Here is a 25704-nt window from a genome sequence, read left to right on the forward strand (position 1 = left end):
CACTATTGGAGGGTCAATAATATAACTTGGGAACAGTAAGATATGAGATGGTAACGATCTATGTATAATCATACATTAAGTGAGTATATTTATTGTTGGTCCTATGTATTATAGTGGGAAGGGGGGGGAAGGGGGTGTGTTTAAGAAAATAAATAAATACATTTATTGATGTGGGTGGGGTTTGTGGGGACCCTGGTAAAAAGTCCTCAAGGGGTGTTATAAATTATCTTTATAAGAGTCTGGATATTCATTGGTCAGTAGTGGCTGATGGATCTGACCTCGTTGTCAGCATTGAGTCCCCTGGGTAGCATGGATCTCAGAGTGAAGATCCATTTCAGTTCTTCCGTGTTTATGACCTTGATAAAGTCCCCTCCCCGCCAATTCTTGTGCACTAATTTTATCCCAATGATGGATAGGCCGGATGGGTTGCAGTCGTGTACGTCCTTAAAGTGCTTGGAGAGGCTGTGTGTCTCAAAACCATTTTGTATGTGCCTAACATGTTCTGCTGCCCTGACCTTAAGCTTCCTGATGGTCCGTCCTACGTACTGCAGGCCACATGGGCATTTTGCTAGATATATGACTCCCATGTGGTCACAGGTGATGTGTTCTTTGATTTTAAATTCTTCTGTAGTCACTGTCGATTTAAAGGTCTCTATTCTTTTGGTGGAGGTTATCTGTCTTATTTTGCATAATTTACATCTACCACAGTGGTAGAAGCCCTTGTTTTTGTCTGTTTTTTCTTTTTGTGTTTTGATGTGGTTATGGGTCAACTTCTGTTTTAAGTCTGTAGATTTTTTGTATGTCATGCGGGGTTTTGCTGGTAATAAGTCACCTAGGATTTCATCTTCCAAGAGGATGTGCCAATGTTTGCGCATGATGTTATAAAATAGTCTATTGTCAGAGTTGTATTTGGTTATGAATGTCATCTTGAAGTTATCTCTATTGTTTGTGGTTTTGTCCTTGTATGTGAGTAGGTTGTCTCTGTCAGTATTTTCTGTTTTGTTGTAGGCCTCTTGGATAGTGGTTTCGTTGTACCCTTTGTCTTTAAATTGAGTGCTCATGTTGTCTGCTTGAGTTCTGTAGTCCGTTAATTTGGTACAGTTCCGTCTGACCCTTTGGAACTGGCTGGTCGGGATACCCGCCAGCCAGTTGGGGTGGTGCCCGCTTGTGGAGAGTTGCCAGTGATACAAAACTGCTTTTGTCCAAACACCCTAAGCTGCACGTAACGGCACAGTGGATACATTGCCAGTGAAAATAAAACTGCATTTATCCAACACTCACTGTCAGTTTTTATTTGCACACTCTGAGCGCAGACCCTCAACCCCCTTTCTTGCATTAATATTTAAAGGATAGCCCCCCTTTCCGAGGACCAGCGGCTCGAGTGCCTGCACATCCATATTGGTTAAGCGCCAACCAAAACAACCTAGTGCGAAATTATCTTTGGGCTACGGTTTGGCAGCTTTTCCTTATGGGAATTACAGACATACGAACAGGCAGAGAAAACCGGGCCAACCAGGTTTTTGATGACCTAGACATTACCACAACATTACAGGAAGATGGCCAGAAATTTTGTGACACTTTCCTCACATTAGAAAAACTAGTAACAAAAGAGTCCAAATTATGGTGGGATGTCACTACATTGCAATGGTACATTAATCACAACCTCATACCCAAAGGATTGAGAATCAAAAAGGTACCCTCCCACCACCTTGACGACATCAATTTCATGACGCAGTGGAATCTGATTACCCACGACTGTTCAGTAAGACTTACACAACTTATTATAGCCACTCAGTGTACCGAACTTAACTCATTAGACAAAGAAATCACTGCACTAAACGGTCAACTTGACAGATTTAGGGACCAGCCAGAATTTCAACAGCTATAGACCTTATCTCAGCAACGCATCCTGAGAAACGAACAGACAATCATTAACACCAAAAGAGACAAAATCATTAGAGACAAACTAGGCAAAAAACAGCATAAACCAAAAGATAAGAGACAGCAAAAGAAACAACTTACAAAAAGCCCAGCAAAAACAAACCCCAAAACCCCAACTAAGAAACACCTGAAAAAACGCAGCAACACCCCTGTGTACAGACGACTCAACCTCACCTATCAGCAATATATGACCCAAATACATAAAACGACAATCACACTAGCGGACACCACTGCAGACCAAAACGACATAAGAGAACCGGAAGACCCAGACCAGAGTACACTTAGCGGAGGCACATGTGACACCTCATTTTCTACATACAGTATTGCAGAAGAAGGACCCCATACATACGAAACACTAGCCAGACAATCACTAGAAAGAGGCACCACGCTTCCATTTGTAACAATCAGACCGAACCCTTGCACACCAACATCAGGTGAAATACCACTAGAAGACAGTAGACAAAGTACTCCGGAGATTTTCTCCAACACCGACGCGACACAGACGACATGTGCAGAACAGGTTTTTTTAGAGACACCAGCAGGGACCGGGACCTGCATAGAAGACCACACAAACCCGAAAGACCCGACGATAATACCACAAATACAGGACACAAACAGAAACAAGAGAAAACTTACCACACTAGAAGAGGATGTAGAGGAGGTAGAAATCAACACAAAAAGGAACAAAGCACAGGACAGACACAACAAGAACCCCAAAAAAAGACAGACAGTACTGGGATTTTCAACATTAGCAGCCTCAAACTCGAAGACAGACATATGACATTACTCAATAAAGGGTTGAAATTTGCACCAACCGCAAGACTTGATAAATTCCAGACATACATGGACTTGCACAGATTCACCAGGAAATTAGCCCTAGCCAAATATCATCACAAACCCCCACCATACCACCAGAAAAAAGACACCGCAGACACATACAAACATTCCGAACTCAGACCCACATCGAAATTTTATCCACAACACATGAGGGGCCATTTGGTCGACACATTTGAAACACTAGTCACCCACGATTTAGAAGACCTCAACATAAAGGGACATAAGACAAGTATGAATTTAACTAAACAAGAAATGGAGACACTCAAAGAACTCAGGGACAATAAAAACATTACAATAAAACCGGCAGACAAGGGGGGAGGGATCGTGCTATTGAACACGGAAGATTACACACAAGAAGCAATGAGAATTTTGTCAGATACCAACACATACGAACCCTTAACCACAAACCCAACAGCCTCTTACCAACAAGATTTAAGGACACTCTTACAAGCAGGCAGAGACACAGGTATTTTAACAGAGAAAGAACACCTTTTTCTGGACAACCAGAACCCAGTTATCCCCGTCTTTTATTATTTACCTAAGGTACACAAGAACACACAGCACCCCCCAGGCCGTCCTATAGTATCAGGAATACAGTCACTCACATCCAACCTGTCCCAGTACATTGATAGATTCCTTCAACCTTACGTCAGTGCACAAAAATCATACATCAGAGACACGACAGACATAATAAGAACACTACAGACAATAAAATGGGAGGACACATACTGGATCTGCACCAGCGATATAACATCATTATACTCAGTCATCAACCACGACCAGGGGATAGCAGCCACAGAACAGTTTCTAAAACAGGACACGACATTACCCACCGACCAGACACAGTTCATCTTAGATTGCATCAGATACATTTTGGAACACAATTATCTTTGGTTTGGAGAAACATACTACAGACAGACGACAGGGACCGCTATGGGCACCAGATTCGCCCCTAGCTACGCCAATCTCTTTATGAGCTGCTGGGAGGACGAGAACATCTGGGCAGACGGTGGGCTAGGGGAGAATCTGGTGCTCTGGCGAAGATATATTGACGACATTATTTTCATCTGGAGGGGAACAGAAGACAGCTTACATTCTTTCATGCAACACATAAACGACAACGACAATAACCTTATCTTTACAACAGAGTACAGTAGAACACAGGTAAATTTCCTCGACATCACGATCTTCATTGAAAATAACCACATAAACACCAAGATATATCAGAAACCGGTTGACGTGAACAGTTATATTCTCTCCACAAGCGGGCACCACCCCAACTGGCTGGCGGGTATCCCGACCAGCCAGTTCCAAAGGGTCAGACGGAACTGTACCAAATTAACGGACTACAGAACTCAAGCAGACAACATGAGCACTCAATTTAAAGACAAAGGGTACAACGAAACCACTATCCAAGAGGCCTACAACAAAGCAGAAAATACTGACAGAGACAACCTACTCACATACAAGGACAAAACCACAAACAATAGAGATAACTTCAAGATGACATTCATAACCAAATACAACTCTGACAATAGACTATTTTATAACATCATGCGCAAACATTGGCACATCCTCTTGGAAGATGAAATCCTAGGTGACTTATTACCAGCAAAACCCCGCATGACATACAAAAAATCTACAGACTTAAAACAGAAGTTGACCCATAACCACATCAAAACACAAAAAGAAAAAACAGACAAAAACAAGGGCTTCTACCACTGTGGTAGATGTAAATTATGCAAAATAAGACAGATAACCTCCACCAAAAGAATAGAGACCTTTAAATCGACAGTGACTACAGAAGAATTTAAAATCAAAGAACACATCACCTGTGACCACATGGGAGTCATATATCTAGCAAAATGCCCATGTGGCCTGCAGTACGTAGGACGGACCATCAGGAAGCTTAAGGTCAGGGCAGCAGAACATGTTAGGCACATACAAAATGGTTTTGAGACACACAGCCTCTCCAAGCACTTTAAGGACGTACACGACTGCAACCCATCCGGCCTATCCATCATTGGGATAAAATTAGTGCACAAGAATTGGCGGGGAGGGGACTTTATCAAGGTCATAAACACGGAAGAACTGAAATGGATCTTCACTCTGAGATCCATGCTACCCAGGGGACTCAATGCTGACAACGAGGTCAGATCCATCAGCCACTACTGACCAATGAATATCCAGACTCTTATAAAGATAATTTATAACACCCCTTGAGGACTTTTTACCAGGGTCCCCACAAACCCCACCCACATCAATAAATGTATTTATTTATTTTCTTAAACACACCCCCTTCCCCCCCCTTCCCACTATAATACATAGGACCAACAATAAATATACTCACTTAATGTATGATTATACATAGATCGTTACCATCTCATATCTTACTGTTCCCAAGTTATATTATTGACCCTCCAATAGTGACACCCATATTAGAGAATAAGGAACTCATGTATGGGCAAAATTCCCTCAACAAATATGGCCACCGCAATTACCTCCAATGACATGCTACAATATCGGTCCGGTACCCTTAGCATTATACTCATACTATGCGCCCAAGGTAGAATCACCAGTGCCCCCTTATGTTCATTCTCTCCTCCCCACCTTTGATCCCACTTATCACCGAACAAATAGCACGAGTTATGGACTATGGGCTATTTGCCCTCATTCAAAATGGCCACCGCATATTCACACGTCAGGACGAATATAGGATAAATACAGATACAAGAACAGCACTCATTATACTCCCTGAAGAAGACCCACGAGGGTCGCAACGCGTTGGAGTCATACAGCCACATCCACAGACATATCAAGTCTCCTCCCGGCTGGGAGTTTGAGCGCGCGGCAACTGCAGCAGACAGACCAAGGCGCGAATCCCGCGTGACTTCAACCCGGAAGTCCCGTCTGTGCAGTAGCCGCGGTAACCGGCGAATCGAGCGGACAAGGCGCCGATTCAGCCCAGGAGTGACGGAGTGAGCAAGCGGAAGGAGGACAGAGGACAAGCGCCACCGACTAGAACAGGTAAAGTGCACTGCGGGTGGAACGGGACGCCAGCCCCCCGCACCACTTACCTGTGCATCGGCATTGTGACTTTTCTTCTCCCCCATTGACTGCCACCTCCCCACCACATCTGTGTGCTTACCCCGGCAGCACAGATCACCACCCTCCCCCCTACCACCGCCCCCCCCCCCCCCCCTTGGTTCTGAACCCCTTGCATGCAACGGAACAGTGGACACATTGCCAGTGATACAAAACTGCTTTTGTCCAAACACCCTAAGCTGCACGTAACGGCACAGTGGATACATTGCCAGTGAAAATAAAACTGCATTTATCCAACACTCACTGTCAGTTTTTATTTGCACACTCTGAGCGCAGACCCTCAACCCCCTTTCTTCCATTTAAATTATGTTTTATGAATGATAAATTCAGGTAACTTTCCTGTTCTGACCATACAGTATGGATCTGGTAATAAGGATTCCTGGCTGCAGATGAATGATGGATCCCACTCTTCTCATCCTCAGGTTTTTGTACTGTGCCATGCTCTCCTGCAGCTCTCCCAGCTTCTGTACAGTGCTTACTTCAAGAGCAGTCTGACCAGCATTGAGAAACGCTTCAGCCTCTCCAGCTCCTCCTCAGGACTCCTCTCCAGCATTCATGAGGTAGGTAGTAAGTAACTGTAGTTAATGTAACCATAAACAGTCAGAGCTACAGTTTTATACAAAGAGGCTCCAACATCAGGGGTGTAACTCCCAGAGGCAATGGAGGCTCCAGCATCCGGGCTCCAAGCCCTGAATGGGCGCCTGAACGTAAAGTAGTACCTGTGTGGTTTACAGTGTGACCACTGCTCTAACAATGGATCTCTGCAGTGCACCTGTAGTTAATTGGCTCTATACCAGGAGCCCTGCTAACCACTGCAACAGGCGTCTGGTACCACTCAGTCTGTGCTGCAGCAAGCAAAGCTTCTGGGATCTGAGATGATAAACAAAGGTGAATGTTGACACACCTGGGGCCAAATGTAATAGGGTGAGAGTTTCAGAAAGTGAGAGATTTTGGGAGAGTTTTCCCATGTTTTTTAAAGCAGCAATCAATTACATGGCAAAATCAACCTGGTTTTGCAGTGCAATTGATTGCTGCTTTAAAAAAAAGGGGAAAACTCTCCCCAAATCTCTCACTTTCTGAAACTCTCACCCTATTACATTTGGCCCCATATGTGGAGGCACCAAACTCCAACTTGCCTCCAGGAAACTTGAATGAACTTATGCCCCATCAGCAATATAGAATACTGACACTATGCGGACCTACACTCTTTCATACTGTGAATCATACTGTATAGGTGGGCAATTGGGAGCCCCCCCTGTCACTCATTGCAACGATTAATTCCATACTAGCCTACCCTCCAAGAATGGTCAGGAGGCTCCAGAAAATCGTGTCCCCCTCCTGGCCCCCTGGAAAGGTGGGAAAGCCTTCCGCATGCCTCTCACTGCTCAACCCCAGCAAAGATTTGTGCCCTTGCTTAGAATTATATCACATTGCTGCACAGACAAGCCCAGATTCCTGCCTGTGCTTAGAATTATATCACATTGTTGCACAGACCAGCCCAGATTCCTGCCTGTGCTGAGAATTATATCACATTGTTGCACAGACCAGCCCCGATTTCTGCCTGTGCTGAGAATTATATCACATTGTTGCATAGACCAGCCCAGATTCCTGCCTGTGCTTAGAATTATATCACATTGTTGCACAGACCAGCCCAGATTCCTGCCTGTGCTGAGAATTATATCACATTGCTGCATAGACCAGCCCAGATTCCTGCCTGTGCTTAAGGCCGCCATACACTATGCGATTTGGGCCCGATTTGACCCGATTCGGAGGAATCGGGCCGTGAAATCAGGCCAAATCGCATGTGCAGACATCCCATCCGACCCGATGCGTGGTCCCGTGTGCATCGGGTCGGATTCGGGAGGCCGAACGGGCTGCACATATAATTTGTTAAATGTTATGTGCAGCCCAAGGCGGGCAGGGGACGCAGCGTATAGCACTTGCGGTGGAGGGAGCCGAGCGGGGGTGTCACGACTGGGGATTTGGGACCCAAGAGTGACCTTGGTGGCTAGCTGACAACCCAATGGAAACAGGACGGAGGCAAGTGGATACAAATGGGTAATGTTTATTGCATATAATGAACTGGTACAGGGGACATTTGAAAGTCTGTAAAAGTCTTTGGAAAGCTGGGAACTCATAAGTTACTTGGAGGCACGTAGTAGAGGCACGGGAGCACAGGAGCTGGAACGCACAGAGTTGGACCACTGGAGAGCAGGTGCCGGAAGCACGGTAGGCAGTGGTGAAGGTGGTTGCGGGTGCAGGTACTGAGGCACGCAGAGGCAGGTGGACACAGGTGCGGATGCTGGAGCGTGCGGGTGCAAGTGGTCAAAGGTGCAGGTAACTTCGGAAGCACAGGTGCAGGTAACTCGGAAGCACAGGTGCAGGTAACTCGGAAGCACAGGTGCAGGTAACTCGGAAGCACAGGTGCAGGTAACTCGGAAGCACAGGTGCAGGTAACTCGGAATGCAGGAACGGATGAACACTGGTGCAGATGAACACAGGTACAGGTGAGTCGGAAGCACAGGTGCAAGTAACTCAGAAGCACAGGTGCAGGTAACTGGAAGGCAGGAACAGATGAACACTGGCACAGATGAACACAGGTGCAGATAACTTGGAAGCACAGGTGCAGGTAACTGGAAGCACAGGTGCAGGCGACTTGGGAACACAGGTGCTGGGACAGGAAGCAGGTACTGGATACGGGTACAGGATAACACTGGTGCAGGTACTTGTAATGCAGGAACAGGTGAACACTGCTGCAGGGTCTTGAAGGCACACAGGTGTAGGAACACTGGTGCAGGGTCTTGGAAGCACACAGGTGTAGGAATGCTGGTGCAGGTACTTGTAATGCAGGAACAGGTGAACACTGCTGCAGGGTCTTGAAGGCACACAGGTGTAGGAACGCTGGTGCAGGGTCTTGGAAGCACACAGGTGTAGGAATGCTGGTGCAGGTACTTGGAGACACACAGGTGTAGGAATGCTGGTGCAGGGTCTTGGAAGCACACAGGTGTAGGAATGCTGGTGCAGGGTCTTGGAAGCACACAGGTGTAGGAATGCTGGTGCAGGGTCTTGGAAGCTCACAGGTGTAGGAATGCTTGGAAGCAGGATAAAAATGCTGGGTAACTGGAATAATACAGAGCTTAAGCAGGAACACAAACTGAAGCTTCCTTCCAGGTTATTGACAACAATGCAAAAGCAAAGTGTCTATGCAGGGCTGGGAGGATAACCCCTCAGAGCAGCACTGATTGGCCATCCGGGTGATTGGGAATGGCTACACCTGGAACAGTCTCTGGATGAGGCCAACAGGGAACTTGTATCTTTCAAGTGGTAACCACAGAGTTAATGGCTGAATCAGAATCACCCAGGTGCTCGTTACAAGCAAATACTCAGATCTTGCTGCAGCAGGCTGAGAAACAAGACTGACAGGCAGGTAAAACAGGACAAACACACTGAGTTCTGGCAGGATTGTGACAGTACCCCCCCTTTACGGGTGGCCACCGGACACTTCAGGAACTTTGAAGAAAAGTCACAATTCTGCCTCATCATCAGAACAGGTGGACCATCCATCGTCGACGTAAACGGAATTCCCGTTCCATTGGACACGATAATGAGGATGACTTCCGTCCGGAAGGAACACTTGACTTGGACGAAGAGGACCACTGGAAAAAGACGTAGAATCAAATTCATCAGGGATAACTGAAGTATTTTTGACTGGAACTGAGAGACGAGAAGATCGGGCCCTTGAGGCTAAGGCACCACTAAGACTCAAATTAAATCTTGTTCGATATCCAGGGGCTTTCGGATAGCCATCTTTAGCATCTAACTGAATTTTTCTCAGAGGTAAGACAGGGCAAGGTGAAACAGGATTTTCAAGGAAAGGGGTAGAGTCATAATCCTCATCATACTCGGAATCAGAATCCATGTCTAGAGTTAAAACTGCCTTGCTCTGACTGGAGGTTTCTGAAGACTTGTTGGGGCAAGGTACCGTAGAAGGTTCCACTTGAGGATGAGACAGAGAAACACAGCCAACTCTTAAGCTCATGGGTACAGACCTTGAAGATGTGGGATATTCAGCAGAAAACTCGAAGGAATCTTTGGAAGGAGACAGAGCCATATAATGTAGTTCCATATCTATGGACTGAGTCTTCGGTGACGACTGTGAACCAGCCTGTTTTCTGGCAGCCCGAAAATTTTTGATATATTGGTCAAGAAGAGCTTGATCTTGTTCGGAGAGTTCCATCTTGGAGGACTGAGCTAAATCTGTGTTAAAGTATAGAGTCTCTGGGCTGAAGGATAGTACAGACGTGGAAGTAGACAAACTTGGACCAGCTGGAACCGGAGGACATCCGATTGTACTTGAACCAGCTAGGACCGGCAGGGACTCTGGATTGACGGATGGGACCGGATGATCATTGAAGATGCTTAAACCGGCTGGGACCGGCATGGACTCAGGATTGATGGATGGCAACGGATGATCTCTGAATATACTTGAACCGGCTGGGACCGGCATGGACTCTTGACTGACGGTTAAGACCGGATGAGAACCAGAGGTGTCGGAATCGGCTGGAACCGAATGAGCCTCCTGACTGACGGCTGGAACCGGATCATCATTGGAGGTACTTGAACCGGCTGGGACCGGAGTGGACTCTGGACTGACGGATGGGACCGGATGAGGTCCAGAGGTGTCGGAATCGGCTGTAACCGAATGAGCCTCCTGACTGACGGCTGGAACCGGATCATCAATGGAGGTACTTGAACCGGCTGGGACCGGAGTGGACTCTGGACTGACGGATGGGACCGGATGAGGTCCAGAGGTGTCGGAATCGGTTGGAACCGAATGAGCCTCCTGACTGACGGCTGGAACCGGATCATCAATGGAGGTACTTGAACCGGCTGGGACCGGAGTGGACTCTGGACTGACGGATGGGACCGGATGAGGTCCAGAGGTGTCGGAATCGGTTGGAACCGAATGAGCCTCCTGACTGACGGCTGGAACCGGATCATCAATGGAGGTACTTGAACCGGCTGGAACCGGAGTGGACACAAGACTGCGGACCCCCACTTGGGGCTGGAGACTGCGGACCCCCACTTGGGGCTGGAGACTGCGGACCCCCACTTGGGGCTGGAGACTGCGGACCCCCACTTGGGGCTGGAGACTGCGGACCCCCACTTGGGGCTGGAGACTGCGGACCCCCACTTGGGGCTGGAGACTGCGGACCCCCACTTGGGGCTGGAGACTGCGGACCCCCACTTGGGGCTGGAGACTGCGGACCCCCACTTGGGGCTGGAGACTGCGGACCCCCACTTGGGGCTGGAGACTGCGGACCCCCACTTGGGGCTGGAGACTGCGGACCCCCACTTGGGGCTGGAGACTGCGGACCCCCACTTGGGGCTGGAGACTGGATGTGGTCAGAATCACTTTGTTCTTGGGCTTGCGGAGTGAACAATTCTCAATGAAGTGGTCTGGATTACCACAGTAGAAACATAAATGGAGAGACCTGCGTCTTTGGCGTTCAGATTCTGAAAGCTGGGACCTCCGCTTGCCCTGGACAGAAATTTCGCTCTGAAGGTTGGGAGGCCTTTCAGATTTCACAGGCACTTTCACTGAGACTCCTTTCACTTTGGAGCTGTAGCTGATGGGCTTCACAACCTCAGGAGTGTAACTGAGTAACGTAGTTATTATGGGAAAAATTTTTGCCAAAAGTTCTTGCAGCTGGATAAGTAAGTGGTGGTAGGTTCCCATTGGTATTGCTGTCAGATTTTGCATAGCCACTTTAAAGTCACTAGCCAAGTCCAGGGGCTTTTGCATACTGTCACGACTGGGGATTTGGGACCCAAGAGTGACCTTGGTGGCTAGCTGACAACCCAATGGAAACAGGACGGAGGCAAGTGGATACAAATGGGTAATGTTTATTGCATATAATGAACTGGTACAGGGGACATTTGAAAGTCTGTAAAAGTCTTTGGAAAGCTGGGAACTCATAAGTTACTTGGAGGCACGTAGTAGAGGCACGGGAGCACAGGAGCTGGAACGCACAGAGTTGGACCACTGGAGAGCAGGTGCCGGAAGCACGGTAGGCAGTGGTGAAGGTGGTTGCGGGTGCAGGTACTGAGGCACGCAGAGGCAGGTGGACACAGGTGCAGATGCTGGAGCGTGCGGGTGCAAGTGGTCAAAGGTGCAGGTAACTTCGGAAGCACAGGTGCAGGTAACTCGGAAGCACAGGTGCAGGTAACTCGGAAGCACAGGTGCAGGTAACTCGGAAGCACAGGTGCAGGTAACTCGGAAGCACAGGTGCAGGTAACTCGGAAGCACAGGTGCAGGTAACTCGGAAGCACAGGTGCAGGTAACTCGGAATGCAGGAACGGATGAACACTGGTGCAGATGAACACAGGTACAGGTGAGTCGGAAGCACAGGTGCAAGTAACTCAGAAGCACAGGTGCAGGTAACTGGAAGGCAGGAACAGATGAACACTGGCACAGATGAACACAGGTGCAGATAACTTGGAAGCACAGGTGCAGGTAACTGGAAGCACAGGTGCAGGCGACTTGGGAACACAGGTGCTGGGACAGGAAGCAGGTACTGGATACGGGTACAGGATAACACTGGTGCAGGTACTTGTAATGCAGGAACAGGTGAACACTGCTGCAGGGTCTTGAAGGCACACAGGTGTAGGAACACTGGTGCAGGGTCTTGGAAGCACACAGGTGTAGGAATGCTGGTGCAGGTACTTGTAATGCAGGAACAGGTGAACACTGCTGCAGGGTCTTGAAGGCACACAGGTGTAGGAACGCTGGTGCAGGGTCTTGGAAGCACACAGGTGTAGGAATGCTGGTGCAGGTACTTGGAGACACACAGGTGTAGGAATGCTGGTGCAGGGTCTTGGAAGCACACAGGTGTAGGAATGCTGGTGCAGGGTCTTGGAAGCACACAGGTGTAGGAATGCTGGTGCAGGGTCTTGGAAGCTCACAGGTGTAGGAATGCTTGGAAGCAGGATAAAAATGCTGGGTAACTGGAATAATACAGAGCTTAAGCAGGAACACAAACTGAAGCTTCCTTCCAGGTTATTGACAACAATGCAAAAGCAAAGTGTCTATGCAGGGCTGGGAGGATAACCCCTCAGAGCAGCACTGATTGGCCATCCGGGTGATTGGGAATGGCTACACCTGGAACAGTCTCTGGATGAGGCCAACAGGGAACTTGTATCTTTCAAGTGGTAACCACAGAGTTAATGGCTGAATCAGAATCACCCAGGTGCTCGTTACAAGCAAATACTCAGATCTTGCTGCAGCAGGCTGAGAAACAAGACTGACAGGCAGGTAAAACAGGACAAACACACTGAGTTCTGGCAGGATTGTGACAGGGGGACTGTAAGCAGGGAGCCAGGCTAGAGAGGCAGTGGGTACACTATCCTGGGCAGGGGGGGGGGGGGGGGAATTCCGCAAATAGATACTTCAAGGCGGTGAATGCCACAAGGGGATCTGAGACAGAGACCGGGTAGCGTAGGGGAAGCCGGGCACATAGAAATGAATGGACAGCCAGTAATTGGCTGAGAGCTCTCTGACTGAGAGAGCTCTCAGCCAATCACTGACTGTTAATTAATTTCTATGTCCGCCCGCTGCTGCCCGGCTTCCCCTACGCTACCCGGTCTCTGATCTCTGGTCCCCTCGCGGAGTCCCCTCACCGCCTGGACCAGTGCGCCCACTGCCTCTCCTGCCTGGCTCCCTGCTTGCAGTCCCCCGCTCGGCATCTGGCTCCCTCCACCGCAGGTACTACAGGCTGCGTCCACTGCCTGCTTGCAGCCCCCATGCCCTGCTCAGCTCCCAGCTCCCGCTGACAGCAGCTCCCCGGGGGGACTGCATGTGATAAATCGCATGCGATTTATCACATGCAAAACCTGGCACATCAAGTGCCAAATCGTATGTGACCCCCCCAGGGGAGTTGTCAGTAGATTAGGTCCGACTTGTCCTTAGGACAAGTCGGCCTAATGTATGGGGGCCTTTAGAATTATATCACGTTGCTGCACAGACCAGCCTAGATTCCTGCCTGTGCTGAGAATGATATCACATTGCTGCATAGACCAGCCCAGATTCCTGCCTGTGATTCGAATTATATCACGTTGCTGCACAGACCAGCCCAGATTCCTGCCTGTGCTGAAAATGATATCACATTGCTGCACAGACCAGCCCAGATTCCTGCCTGTGCTGAGAATTATATCACATTGCTGCACAATCCAGCACAGACTCCTGCCTGTACTGAGAATTATATAACATTGCTGCACAGACATTGATGACCCTTTTCTTTTGTCTTTTTAGATCAGCAATGCTGTGCTAATTATCTTCATCAGCTATTTTGGACCTCGGGTACACCGACCACGTATTATTGGTATTGGTGGTCTGCTGCTAGCCCTTGGGACATTCCTACTGACAGTACCACATTTCCTTTCGGACAACTATGAGTACATGGCAATTGAAAATGGTATGTTTAAAAGACTGTAGAACTTAACACACTAAATCCTGGCTTTTACTCGGCATTTGAATGCTGGGTTCTAGCCTGACCCCCCTTTTACACAGAAAAGCAAATTACTGGGTTAAACATTACTACCCCGTAATTTGATGATCAACACTGGATTTTTTCTGTATGAAAGGGTCAACCTGGGTCGAAAGGTTTCACCCAATGTTTGACCCATTAATTTGCTTTCCTGTGTGAAAGGGGTATTACTATTATTCTTATAGTAAGACAGTTTACCTAGCGCTTTGCAGAATTGTTCAGGCACAGTAAGTAATACTGATACCCGCAGCAGACAATACTGATACCACCAGTTGATATAATACAGATAACACCATTAGATAACACCATTATATACTGATACTAGATACGGATAACACCAGTGGATGATACTGAAAACACCAATGGATGATACTGATAATACAATTAGATACACCACTAGATATAACTGAAACCAGTGGATGATACAGATAACACTAGAAGATAAAGTAATACTGATAACACCAGCGGATGATACAGATAACACCAGTGGATGATACTGATAACACCAATGTGTGCTACTGATAATACAATTAGATAATACACCACTAGATATAACTGAAACCAGTGGATGATACAGATAACACTAGAAGATAAAGTAATACTGATAACACCAGCGGATGATACAGATAACACCAGTGGATGATACTGATAACACCAGTGGATGATACAGATAACACCAGTGGATGATACTGATAACACCAGTGGATGATACTAATAATACCACTACATAATACTAGTAATAATAACACCAGTGGATAATGCTGATAATACTGGGAGATTATACTCATATTACCTGAAGATAGTTTTCAGAGACACACACGGGCATCCAACAAGTCACTCATTGTCCGTCAGTGTATTTACCACTCTGCTATTCCTTATCCCATTCTGACACCTTTACAACAGTGAAGCACATCTGATTTGTAATGGGGAACAGCAGGAGACCAGAATAGGTAGAATGGACCCAAAAGTCAAGTTGAACGTTTTCTAAAATCTAGTTTTGTTTGATGCGAATTTAACCCTTTGAAGTGCCAACGTAGCTACGAGAATTCCTCAATATATCCGCTTAAAATGCCAGCGCCACTCACAGCGGCTGTTCTTTTTTGGGGGTGCAGTATTTAACTAAACTTCAATGAATTGACTTGGCTGTATTTGTATTTATTTATACTAAAAGAAGAGTCGCTGTGAGCGGCGCCGGCATTTTTCGCAAAGATTTGAGGCTCTCTCACAGCAACGTAACTGCTGGCACTCAAAGGGTTAAGCTCACAGAGGAAGGGCCACTGGTCTTTTAATGCGATCCAGTCGTGGCATAGGGGGAGATGTATCAAATGTCAAGAGAGGACAAGTGAAGAAATTGTCCATAGCTTCTAGATGTTGCTGTATTTATCTAGTACAGTCTATAAAATGATAGTAACATCCGCTCTTTTTTGAAGGTTTGATACATGTCCAACATACAGTAGGGGTGCATTCAATGTGGTGACGAGGGGGGTTTGTACGGCGAGGAAAAGCCATCCTCCCCCTCCAACCCGCTTGCCGTATTCAATGTTTTGCTGGAATTCTGAACTCCTTAAATGGCAAGGTTCCCCGCAAATGCAACGAGTCCGCTGCATTTTGTGTCGAGCTGCACCGTTTTGATGGACACATTCGCCATTTCCACCTGGCTGGAAAGAACCAGCGAGGCGGAAACGGAGAGTGAAGGGAAGGGCGTTGAATTCTCTGAGGGCGAGCTACTGTAACGGCACTGCTTGCCGCATAGCTCACCATCAGGATCTCGCTGACGGCATTGAATACACCCTGTAACGTTGTACACTCCGCCACATTTGGTGAGACACCAGATTGTGCCTTTGGGCTGAACTCAATCTGCTCCATCTGAAGTTCTGAAAGCTCAGCTGCTGGCTTGCTCCAGTGACCATAGAGATAAGTGTTAGCTTAGGCTTCAGCAGAGTCTCAGCCTAAGCATGACCCTAGCTGGCCTGCTCCGGAAGGTCAGATTATTATAATAATGTAACAATATTTAATTTGTGTTATGGTTTTATCTGGGCAGGAAATAAATCCCATCATGATTTGTGTACGGGAGAAAACAGGACGTCACATTGTACAAGGACACATGGCCACCATCGGCCTCAGGCAACAAACACAGAAGCCACCAACATGTGGGCAATAATGGTTGTGGGGCAGCTTCTGGCTGGCATTGGGACTGTCCCCATTCAGCCTTTTGGTATCTCCTACATAGACGACTTTGCAGAACCAAACAATTCTCCTTTGTACATTGGTAGGTAAATAAATATATTGAAACAAGTATCATTCTCTTAAAATTTCTATCCATCTAAATCCTTTTTACCTGTATTTCCACAGCCATTTTATTTTCCGTGTCCGTGTTTGGCCCAGCATTTGGGTATCTTCTGGGTTCCTTTGTCTTGCGAATGTTTGTTGACGTCGGAAGAATAAACCCTGGTGAGTAAAGGTGGAAAAAACATAACCAAGCACTGGAATTAGTCACATGGCTACTATGGCTACTTAAAAGAACAGATATTAGTGTATAACTGTAGAAGAGTTGATATTGGGCCTAATTCAGGATAGCATGCCTAATTCTGGATAAGTGCGGAAATCAATAATCAGTGATGTATGCACTTCTGCCCATGCGAAGTCATCAGCGGTCTCCTTCTCCCACGGGCCTTTGCAGTCCTGGCTTAATCAGCAAATTTTTGGGGGGCGTGGTCTGGCGAAATGGAGGCATGGCCTATTCTGACGAGGCCACGCGAGATACTGCTGACCCTGGGCGGGATGCGGGAACGTCCCAAAAAAAGGGACATTCCCACGAAAAGTGGGACAGTTGGGAGGTATGGGTGAAGACTGTCTTGGCCATTTGCGGGGTGGGTCTTGGCAGCTACGTGACGTCACACGCAGCTTCTGCAACCCAAAACATGGCAGCCCTGCATCTGCATTTACAGGCGGGGGGCTACCCTAGTTATGCAAGAACTTTGCTATATGGATTTGCAGGGGAAAGAGCCATTCTGGGCAGCCCCATGCATGCAAGTAAAAGCACAAAACTACAACTGCTATTGACTTAGGCCTCTGGTTTCTATACTGTTCTGATTATAATCATCTATTTTATACAAGGAATTAATGGTTTTGTTTTTTGTTTTAGAGGAAGTGGAGATTGACCTACGTGATCCCCGATGGATAGGAGCCTGGTGGTTCGGCCTACTCATTGCATCTGGGTGCCTGGTGATTACCTCCATCCCTTATTTTTTCTTTCCAAGGCAAATGACAACAAACCAGGTAAGAGGATCATGACTCATAATGACATTCCACCTGACAGGTTTATTTTAAGATCTTTTATAAAATGATAACCTTTTATTAGAATTTATTGCTTGAAAGCCATGCGGAAATTATTACTATGGGGAAGATCTCTCACACCTTGCATAAAGATAAGTGGAGAGAGAAAAAAGTACCAACCAATAAGCTCCTAGCTCTTATTTTTTTAAACACACCCTGTAAATTGGGAAGACACATGCTGATTGGTTGGTACTTTGTCTCTCCAGCTTATCCATCTCCAACAACTTTCTGTTCTCCGGATAATCTCCATAATCTTACATCATTTCTATGCAACATTCAAACGGTTACAATTTCCAACTCCTGATCGTCCGGGAGGTTTTGAGTTTTGGGGTGGGAAAATCTGTAGACAATATGATCATCAAAATTTGACTTTAAAATGTAAAACAATGATGCAATTATTATTTGTCCACCAGCCCACACAAATAATGACGCAATTGTTTTCAAATACTCGGCAGTCAATATTTCCAAACTTGGATGTTCCTCTTTTCGGAATGATTTATTTTGTGCGTTACAAACATATCAATATAAGGAAAATACTTGTGTCATCATTGTGTGTGTGTGGGCACCTTTATATTGTGGGTGAAACCGGGGTTCCCCAACAGGTATGTGAGATGCCAATCAATAGGGTAGTGCCAAATAGAGAACTTTACAGAATCCAGCAAGGACACGCAGGACAATGAGATGACGTCCATGCGGCATAATACTTACAGTCAGGGCCGGTGCAAGGCACCGGAGCGCCCCAGGCGAGGGGGGGGGGGCGCCCCGGTACCCACGGGGGGGTACCTGCGGCGCTGTGTGATCTGGCGGCGGGGTCTCTGCAGTGATGCGCGCTATCCGGCAGCCAGGCGGCGGCGCGGGAAGCGCTGATGGGTTTGAAAACTCGCCGCACGCTGATTGGCTGAATCTCAGCCAATCAGCATGCGGAATGTTTTCAAACCCAGTAGCGCTTCCCGCGCCGCCGCCTGGCTGCCGGATAGCGCGCATCACTGCAGGGACCCCGCCGCCAGATCACACAGTGCCGCAGGTACCCGGCACGGACACACCTGCAGCCTCCATGCGAGAGGCGAGGGGCGAAGTGCCGCCCTCCAGTGGCTGGCGCCCTAGGCAAATGCCTAGATTTGCCTAGTGGTGGCGCCGGCCCTGCTTACAGTCCAGCAATTCCAAGACAGCACAACTACAACACTGCTGGAAAGGTTCCATAGATTATCTAAAAAAATTAAAATGATCCATCTACTGTATTGCAGACAATAGGATTCTATATTCCCTACCACATGTACATGCGCATACACACTAGCGGGCCGATTCAGACCCATATGTTAGGGGCCGAACTCAACCCCGATGTTTGGGATTTGCGCATGCGCGCTTATGCTCATACGCAAACCCCGAGAGCGGATGGCTTCACACTCGCCGGGCCGTTCGCTCTGGGATGGGAGGACAAACAACAGCCGCAGGGGCGTGCCCAGCATTTCATGGGAGTGCCCACAAAAACGGAGGTCAGCCGTGACGAAAAACTGACATGACGTCAGCGCCCGCCCCGAATTCGACCATCTCCAGCTAAAATAAAAGTCAGTGTAGACTCTAGACTAACGTTTATAAGCGAAGGCAGGAGATATTATTAGATGGTGAGCGACCCTCGAAAGATTTCTGCTCTTGAGGACACATGAGGGGGGTTGTCTTAGTGTACAGATCCCCTTGTATGCTAGCAAGGGGATTCAGGAGGTAAGCGGGGGGGGGGGGGGGGGGGGGGGGGCGTTCAGTGGGGCGACACTAATCTGTTCACTAGGCTGCAAGTATGCAGCCTAGCCAACAGGTCTGAGTCAGGCCCTAGAATTCATTTGTGAATTCATGTGAGCCAATTAGCCTACCAGTATATATTCGGATTATGGGAGGAAACCGGAGTACCCGGAGGAAACTCACACGAGCACAGGGAGAATATACAAACTCCACACAGTTAGGGCCATGGTGTGAAACAATCCCGTGACCTCAAAGCTGTGAGGCAGCAATACTAACCATTACACCATCCGTGCTGTCCAATTTAGTAAGTAAGCTTGGCTTATTAATCTTGGCTTGTACTATTATGTAGGTGTGGCTTACAGAATACAGCTTTATGATTCTCATATTACATTTCAGAAGACAAGTGTACACAAAGTAAACTAATGTGATTTTAAATAACTTTTGCAGTACATTAAACACAAACAGAACATTGCTAATTATTTCATGATGTTTCCTCTCTCCCCTCTCTCTGCCTCTCTCTCTCTGCGTCTCTTCTCCTCTCTCTGCCTCTCTTCCCCTCTCTCTGCCTCTCTTCCCCTCTCTCTGCATCTCTTCTCCCCTCTCTCTGCCTCTCTCTCTCTGCGTCTCTTCCCCTCTCTCTCCCTCTCTCTCTGCCTCTCTTCCCCTCTCTCTCCCTCTCTCTCTGCCTCTCTTCCCCTCTCTCTGCCTCTCTCTCTGCCTCTCTTCCCCTCTCTCTGCCTCTCTTCCCCTCTCTCTTTGTCTCTCTCTCTCACTACCTCTCTCTCTGTGTCTCTTCCTCTCTCTCTCTCTGCCTCTCTTCCCATCTCTCTGCCTCTCCCCCTATCTTCCCCTCTCTCTGCCTCTCTTCCTTTCTCTCTCTGCCTCTCTTCCCATCTCTTTGCCTATCTCTCCCTCTCTTCCCCTCTCTCTGCCTCTCTTTTCCTCTCTCTGCCTCTATTCCCATCTCTCTCTTTCTCTCTCTCACTAACTCTCTTCCTTACTCTCTCTTTGCATCTCTTCCTCTCTCTCTGCCTCTCTTCTCATCTCTCTCTGCCTATCTCTGCCTCTCTTCCCCTCTCTCTGCCATTCTTCCCCACTCTCTGCCTCTCCTTCCTTCTCTCTGCCTCTCCCTCCCTACCTCTGTCTCTCTCCCTTTCACCTTATGTGTCTCTCTTGCCCCCTCTCTCTTTCTGCCTCGCTCTACCTCTCTCCCCCTCTCTATGCCTCTCTTCCCCCCTCTCTGCCTTTCTTCCCTTCTCTCTGCCTTTCTTCCCTTCTCTCTGCCTCTCTCTCCCTATCTCTATTTCTCTCCCTTTCACCTTATGTGTCTCTCTTGCACATTTTCTGTGCCAGAAATCAGCAACAGAGGAGAACGTTCTGAGAAAGAAGCCGGATGCCACCAGTGAGGAAGGTTCTCTGTCCGGCTTTATTAAAAGTAAGGAGACAGCACCACAGGGACACTACAGTCAGTCATATCACAGGAAGGGCTGAGCACAATTCATTCCTCTAGTGCACAAAAATAATCCTGTCATTTGCATTTGCTTATGCCGTACTTTTTATTCCTGAAGTACATTGTATTCCCTACCTCATATTAATAGATGTCTCCTGACAGTTAATGTGACTGTAATCACAGAGCCGCGTGTCAGGCAATGACCAGACTGACAGGCTGTGCTGTGATTGCTAGGAAGACTGTTCAGGTCTATGCTAGGGGAATAGAAATGTTTGATGGTATAACTGCTGCAGATTGGCGTGCTGTGAATGTGGGCAGCAGGTACAGTGATTTATAATAAGATACACGGTGTTCCTTCCAGACCAGGACTATTTCTGTACAGCTTGGTATAGACAGTTATTTAATATCAACGTGCCCAGATTGTTGAATTTTATGGCCAAGTAGCCCTCAACATTTTTGCCTGTGGTTATGGTTAGGCTGTGAAAGGGGGAGGTTATGGTTAGGCTGTGGGAGGGGGAGGTTAGGGTTAGGCTGTGGGAGGGGGAGGTTAGGGTTAGGCTGTGGGAGGGGGAGGTTAGGGTTAGGCTGTGGGAGGGGGAGGTTAGGGTTAGGCTGTGGGAGGGGGAGGTTAGGGTTAGGCTGTGGGAGGGGGAGGTTAGGGTTAGGCTGTGGGAGGGGGAGGTTAGGGTTAGGCTGTGGGAGGGGGAGGTTAGGGTTAGGCTGTGGAAGGGGGAGGTTAGGGTTAGGCTAGGGTTAGGCTGTGGGAGGGGGAGGTTAGGGTTAGGCTGTGGGAGGGGGAGGTTAGGGTTAGGCTGTGGAAGGGGGAGGTTAGGGTTAGGCTAGGGTTAGGCTGTTGGAGGATGAGGTTAGGGTTAGGCTGTGGGAGGGGAAGGTTAGGGTTAGGCTGTGGGAGGGGGAGGTTAGGGTTAGGCTGTGGTGGGGGATGTTAGGGTTAGTCTGTGGGAGGGGGAGGTTAGGCTTAGGCTGTGGGTGGGGGAGGATAGGGTTAGGCTGTGGGAGGGGGAGGTTAGGCTTAGGCTGTGGGTGGGGGAGGATAGGGTTAGGCTGTGAGAGGGGAGGTTATGGTTAGGCTACTGGAGAGTTGGGTAAGATCAAGATGTAGTTAAAAATGTTGCAGTTGGGATCCCACTGTTGGTATTCTGACTACAGTTATCCCAAATGACACAAAGGGGGAAATTTACTAAAGTAAATTTGTAAAAAAATAGGTGTATTTGTATCCAGAAATCCACTTATTTTTTACATTTACAATCCCGAAAATACGGCAATTCGTATCCGTATTGATGTGCTATCAATACGAATTGCCTTATTTTCGGGATAGTAAATGTCAAAAATAAGTGGATTTCTGGATACAAATACACCTATTTTTTACAAATTTCCTTTAGTAAATTTCCCCCAAAGCTACAACCCCATGCTACATACAGTAACTGAGAACGAAGATGATAAATAATTCCAGAGTTTAGGGAGATGGAATATTCTTGTTATATACTGACAGTTGGTGAGATATGTGCAGCTGCAGTAAGAAGCAGCCCCTAAGATGATTACTATGTAATAACATCTTGTGTAACTTCAGTACATCTGGACAGTATCCTGACTTATCTGCTACGAACACTAATCTGTTGCTAGGAGTCGGACCACAAATGGCAAACAGTTTGCGGTCTCCCAAGTGTTCCAGTTTAGCATATAGTGTATCTTAATGATAGATTGCATGATAAATGCAGGTGAGAGGTGGCTATACCTTAGTGGTATGCAGGGGGAGAGGAGTATTAGACAGCTGCATACTGGCTGCAGGGGGGAAAGTAGAATTTTTAATAGACAGAGAACAGGGCCTCATCAAGGGAGGTATAAAGGGCTTAGAAGAGGAGGAACGTCAACTTAAAGTTGTCAGTAAGAATATAAAATGAATGGAAAATAATTCTAAATGTTTTTGCAGCAGAAATAGGTGATCTACTGTAGAACTGATGTTGGAAGAGATTATACAGTAGAGGAGTAATGACTGGGGAACTGAATCTGATAGGGTATGGGTAAAAACTGGACCCAGACAAGCTCCCGGACCGCCGGATTGGACATCAAAATCTGCAGTCCGGAACTTGTAGTGTCCGGTCCGGGGGGTGTCCTGTCCTGGGGGTGTCCTGTTCAGGGGCTTCACAGGACACCTGTCACCAGGGAGAGGAGGAGGAGGATAATAAAGCCTCACTGAATGATCCAGGCATGTAGCAAAAACCGGACGGTCCGGACCACACAGGAAGGCTGTAATCTTCCCTTCTCTATGTCCCTGGTGAAAGCTATCACAGGCATCCCCCTAACAAGATACTCCCAGGACAGGACACCCCTGGACCGGACACTACAAGCTCTGGACTGCAGATTTTGATGTCCGGTCCGGGGTCTTGTCCGGTTTTTACATAGTCCCAATCTGACATATTGTAGCATTCTTTAAAAGGATATAAATGAGAGTTTGTCTATATCAGGCGTTCTCAATCTATTTTGTTCTATTCAATTAAAGATATTACAGGACCCCAGCAAGTTACCACAGAAAGTCCGCCACATGTGGTCAGCAGACTTTACATACTGTATATGCACAGGAGCATTGCAGAGGCGTGAAACAAGGGAAGTGACCGATAATGTGATGGGGAGGCAGGGGGTAATGGGAGATGGGGCTATCAGCAACATGGAGTTGTGACCCCATGCTAAGAAGGTCAGGAACCAAAGCTTAAGAACCCCTGGTCTATATGATAAAAAGGTTTGATTGAGACCTTCCCATGGGAGGGTATCTATGAAGGCTATGTGTAATACGTGAAGATGCCTGTCAGACAGAGCCGACCCTAGCCTAAATGATGCCCTAGGCAAGATTTTGGCTGGTGCCCCCTAGCACCGCCACTAGTTCCGCCTCTGACCCTGCTCCCCTTTCCCAGCACCATCAACCCTCATCATAGCAGTCATCATTTTGGTGCTCCTACCCGCAATATTTTAAATAGAAACAGTGCACACATTTGGTGCACAGCCCAAACAGGGGTGTGTTCTTGCTGGGAAGGGGCATGGCCACACAATAGTACCCCCAATTCAAATTATGCCACACAGTAGTGCAACTTTATTCACATTATATCATGCGATGGTGTCCCTTATTCACGTTACATCACACAGTATTACCACTTTACTTTATATACATTACTCCTCACATTATTCACATTATACCCTTAGAAAAAAATCCTGAGAAAATATTGTATTTTAAGCACCTCCATGGCCACACTGCAACCCAGCACAAAGCAGTGTGTGCTGGGCAGAGGAGAAGAGCTGCAGCTGCTGCTGTCACTTAAAGGGAGGGGGCCCGGGGCCCCCACTGGGCCCTTTCATCAGACTTTGGCCTATGTAATTTGTACCCCCTTTCTCTCGGCAACCCTGATAATACCACACAGTAATGCCCCTTACACATGACACACATTAATGCTTTTATAACCATAATGCCCCTTACACATTATGCCAACCATTATTAATGCCCTTCATACACATAATGACACAAATAATGCCCCTTACACATATGCTGCACATTAATAATGCCCTTATACACATGACACACATAATGCCCATTGCACATATGTTGCACATTATAAATGCCCTTTTATACAAGACACACATAATGCCTGTTACACATATATAGCACATTATTAATGCATTTATACATGACACACATAATGCCCCTTACACATATGCCGAACACAACCAACCCACCCGCAGACAGCACTAGCACAGCCGCTAACACTGTGACCTCTGCCTCTGCTTGGATACAGATGTTTCCTCAATAAGCCATGCAGCTCCTGGCCAGTTCTGCTAACGTTGGGTGCCTTTTTTGCTGATAATTCGTCTTATTTGCATTGTTATGACCAGCACACACAAGGAGCTTCCGATGATTAAAATTATATGTGGCATGCTTATATTCTGTGTGTGACTGTGGCTGTACCTGCCTACGGAATGCTATGTTACAGTGATTTCCATGAATACACTATTTCATATGCCGATACAGCCTCACTCACACATGCTGCATATCATTTTAATCAGCAGAAGCTGCTGGTGCACCTAGGCATTCCAAATGCCCTAGGCAATTGCCTAGTTTACCTATGCCTAAGGCCGGCTCTGCTGTCAGAGGAAGGTGATATTTATTTGTAATAGAGGAGGATGTGCAGTTACTCAGCTAGAATCAAGCACATCATTCACAATATCATTTTATGTGCACCCACCCTAAGTGATTAATAGATCCCCCTGTATTACATTTATAGACTTCCTCATAACTGAGTGAACACCGCAAGTTTAGCCCAAGCAGCTATTCTACCACCCCTTAAATAGGGAACAAATGGCCTGATTAGGACCAGGTCGCAGATCTCACAGCAATGGAGCTGGAATACCAGGTGTTGGGGAGAAGGCCGGGTTGGCTACGTCACGTGATGTCACACGAAGCTGCTGCGACACTAAACTTGCCCATAATGCACCTTCGCAGCTAGGAAGTAGCTTTGCAAAAGCACAACTGACTCAGTTCCAAAATCAGAACCCAGGAACTACAGATCTGACAGCCTGACTAGGAATGAGTACATTAGTTGATGGAATTCTGATTAATGTTATACAAAAGTAAAATACTGTAGATAATTATTTGCTAGGTGTCAGATTTTTATTAAGAAAATAAAATCCTATTACTATTCATACTGGAATTTACAGTATGTTGTCCCTAATAGTAGATTTATTGATCTT

At 47.2% G+C, this 25704-nt stretch overlaps 1 protein-coding gene across 1 annotated transcript in view; it reads left to right on the forward strand.

Moving 5' to 3' along the window:
* SLCO2A1 (solute carrier organic anion transporter family member 2A1) overlaps positions 1-25704 on the forward strand; it is a 57723-nt gene that overhangs the window by 21412 nt on the left and 10607 nt on the right. Inside the window, exons 2-7 of the mRNA XM_083178394.1 lie at positions 6306-6443; positions 14195-14357; positions 16471-16698; positions 16782-16880; positions 17575-17708; positions 20853-20934. Of these exons, the coding sequence (XP_083034520.1) occupies positions 6306-6443; positions 14195-14357; positions 16471-16698; positions 16782-16880; positions 17575-17708; positions 20853-20934 (844 nt within the window). The remainder of the gene's footprint in view (positions 1-6305; positions 6444-14194; positions 14358-16470; positions 16699-16781; positions 16881-17574; positions 17709-20852; positions 20935-25704) is intronic.

This window comes from Crinia signifera, chromosome 3 (assembly GCF_055691185.1).
Source record: "Crinia signifera chromosome 3, ASM5569118v1, whole genome shotgun sequence".
Classification (NCBI taxonomy): domain Eukaryota; kingdom Metazoa; phylum Chordata; class Amphibia; order Anura; family Myobatrachidae; genus Crinia; species Crinia signifera.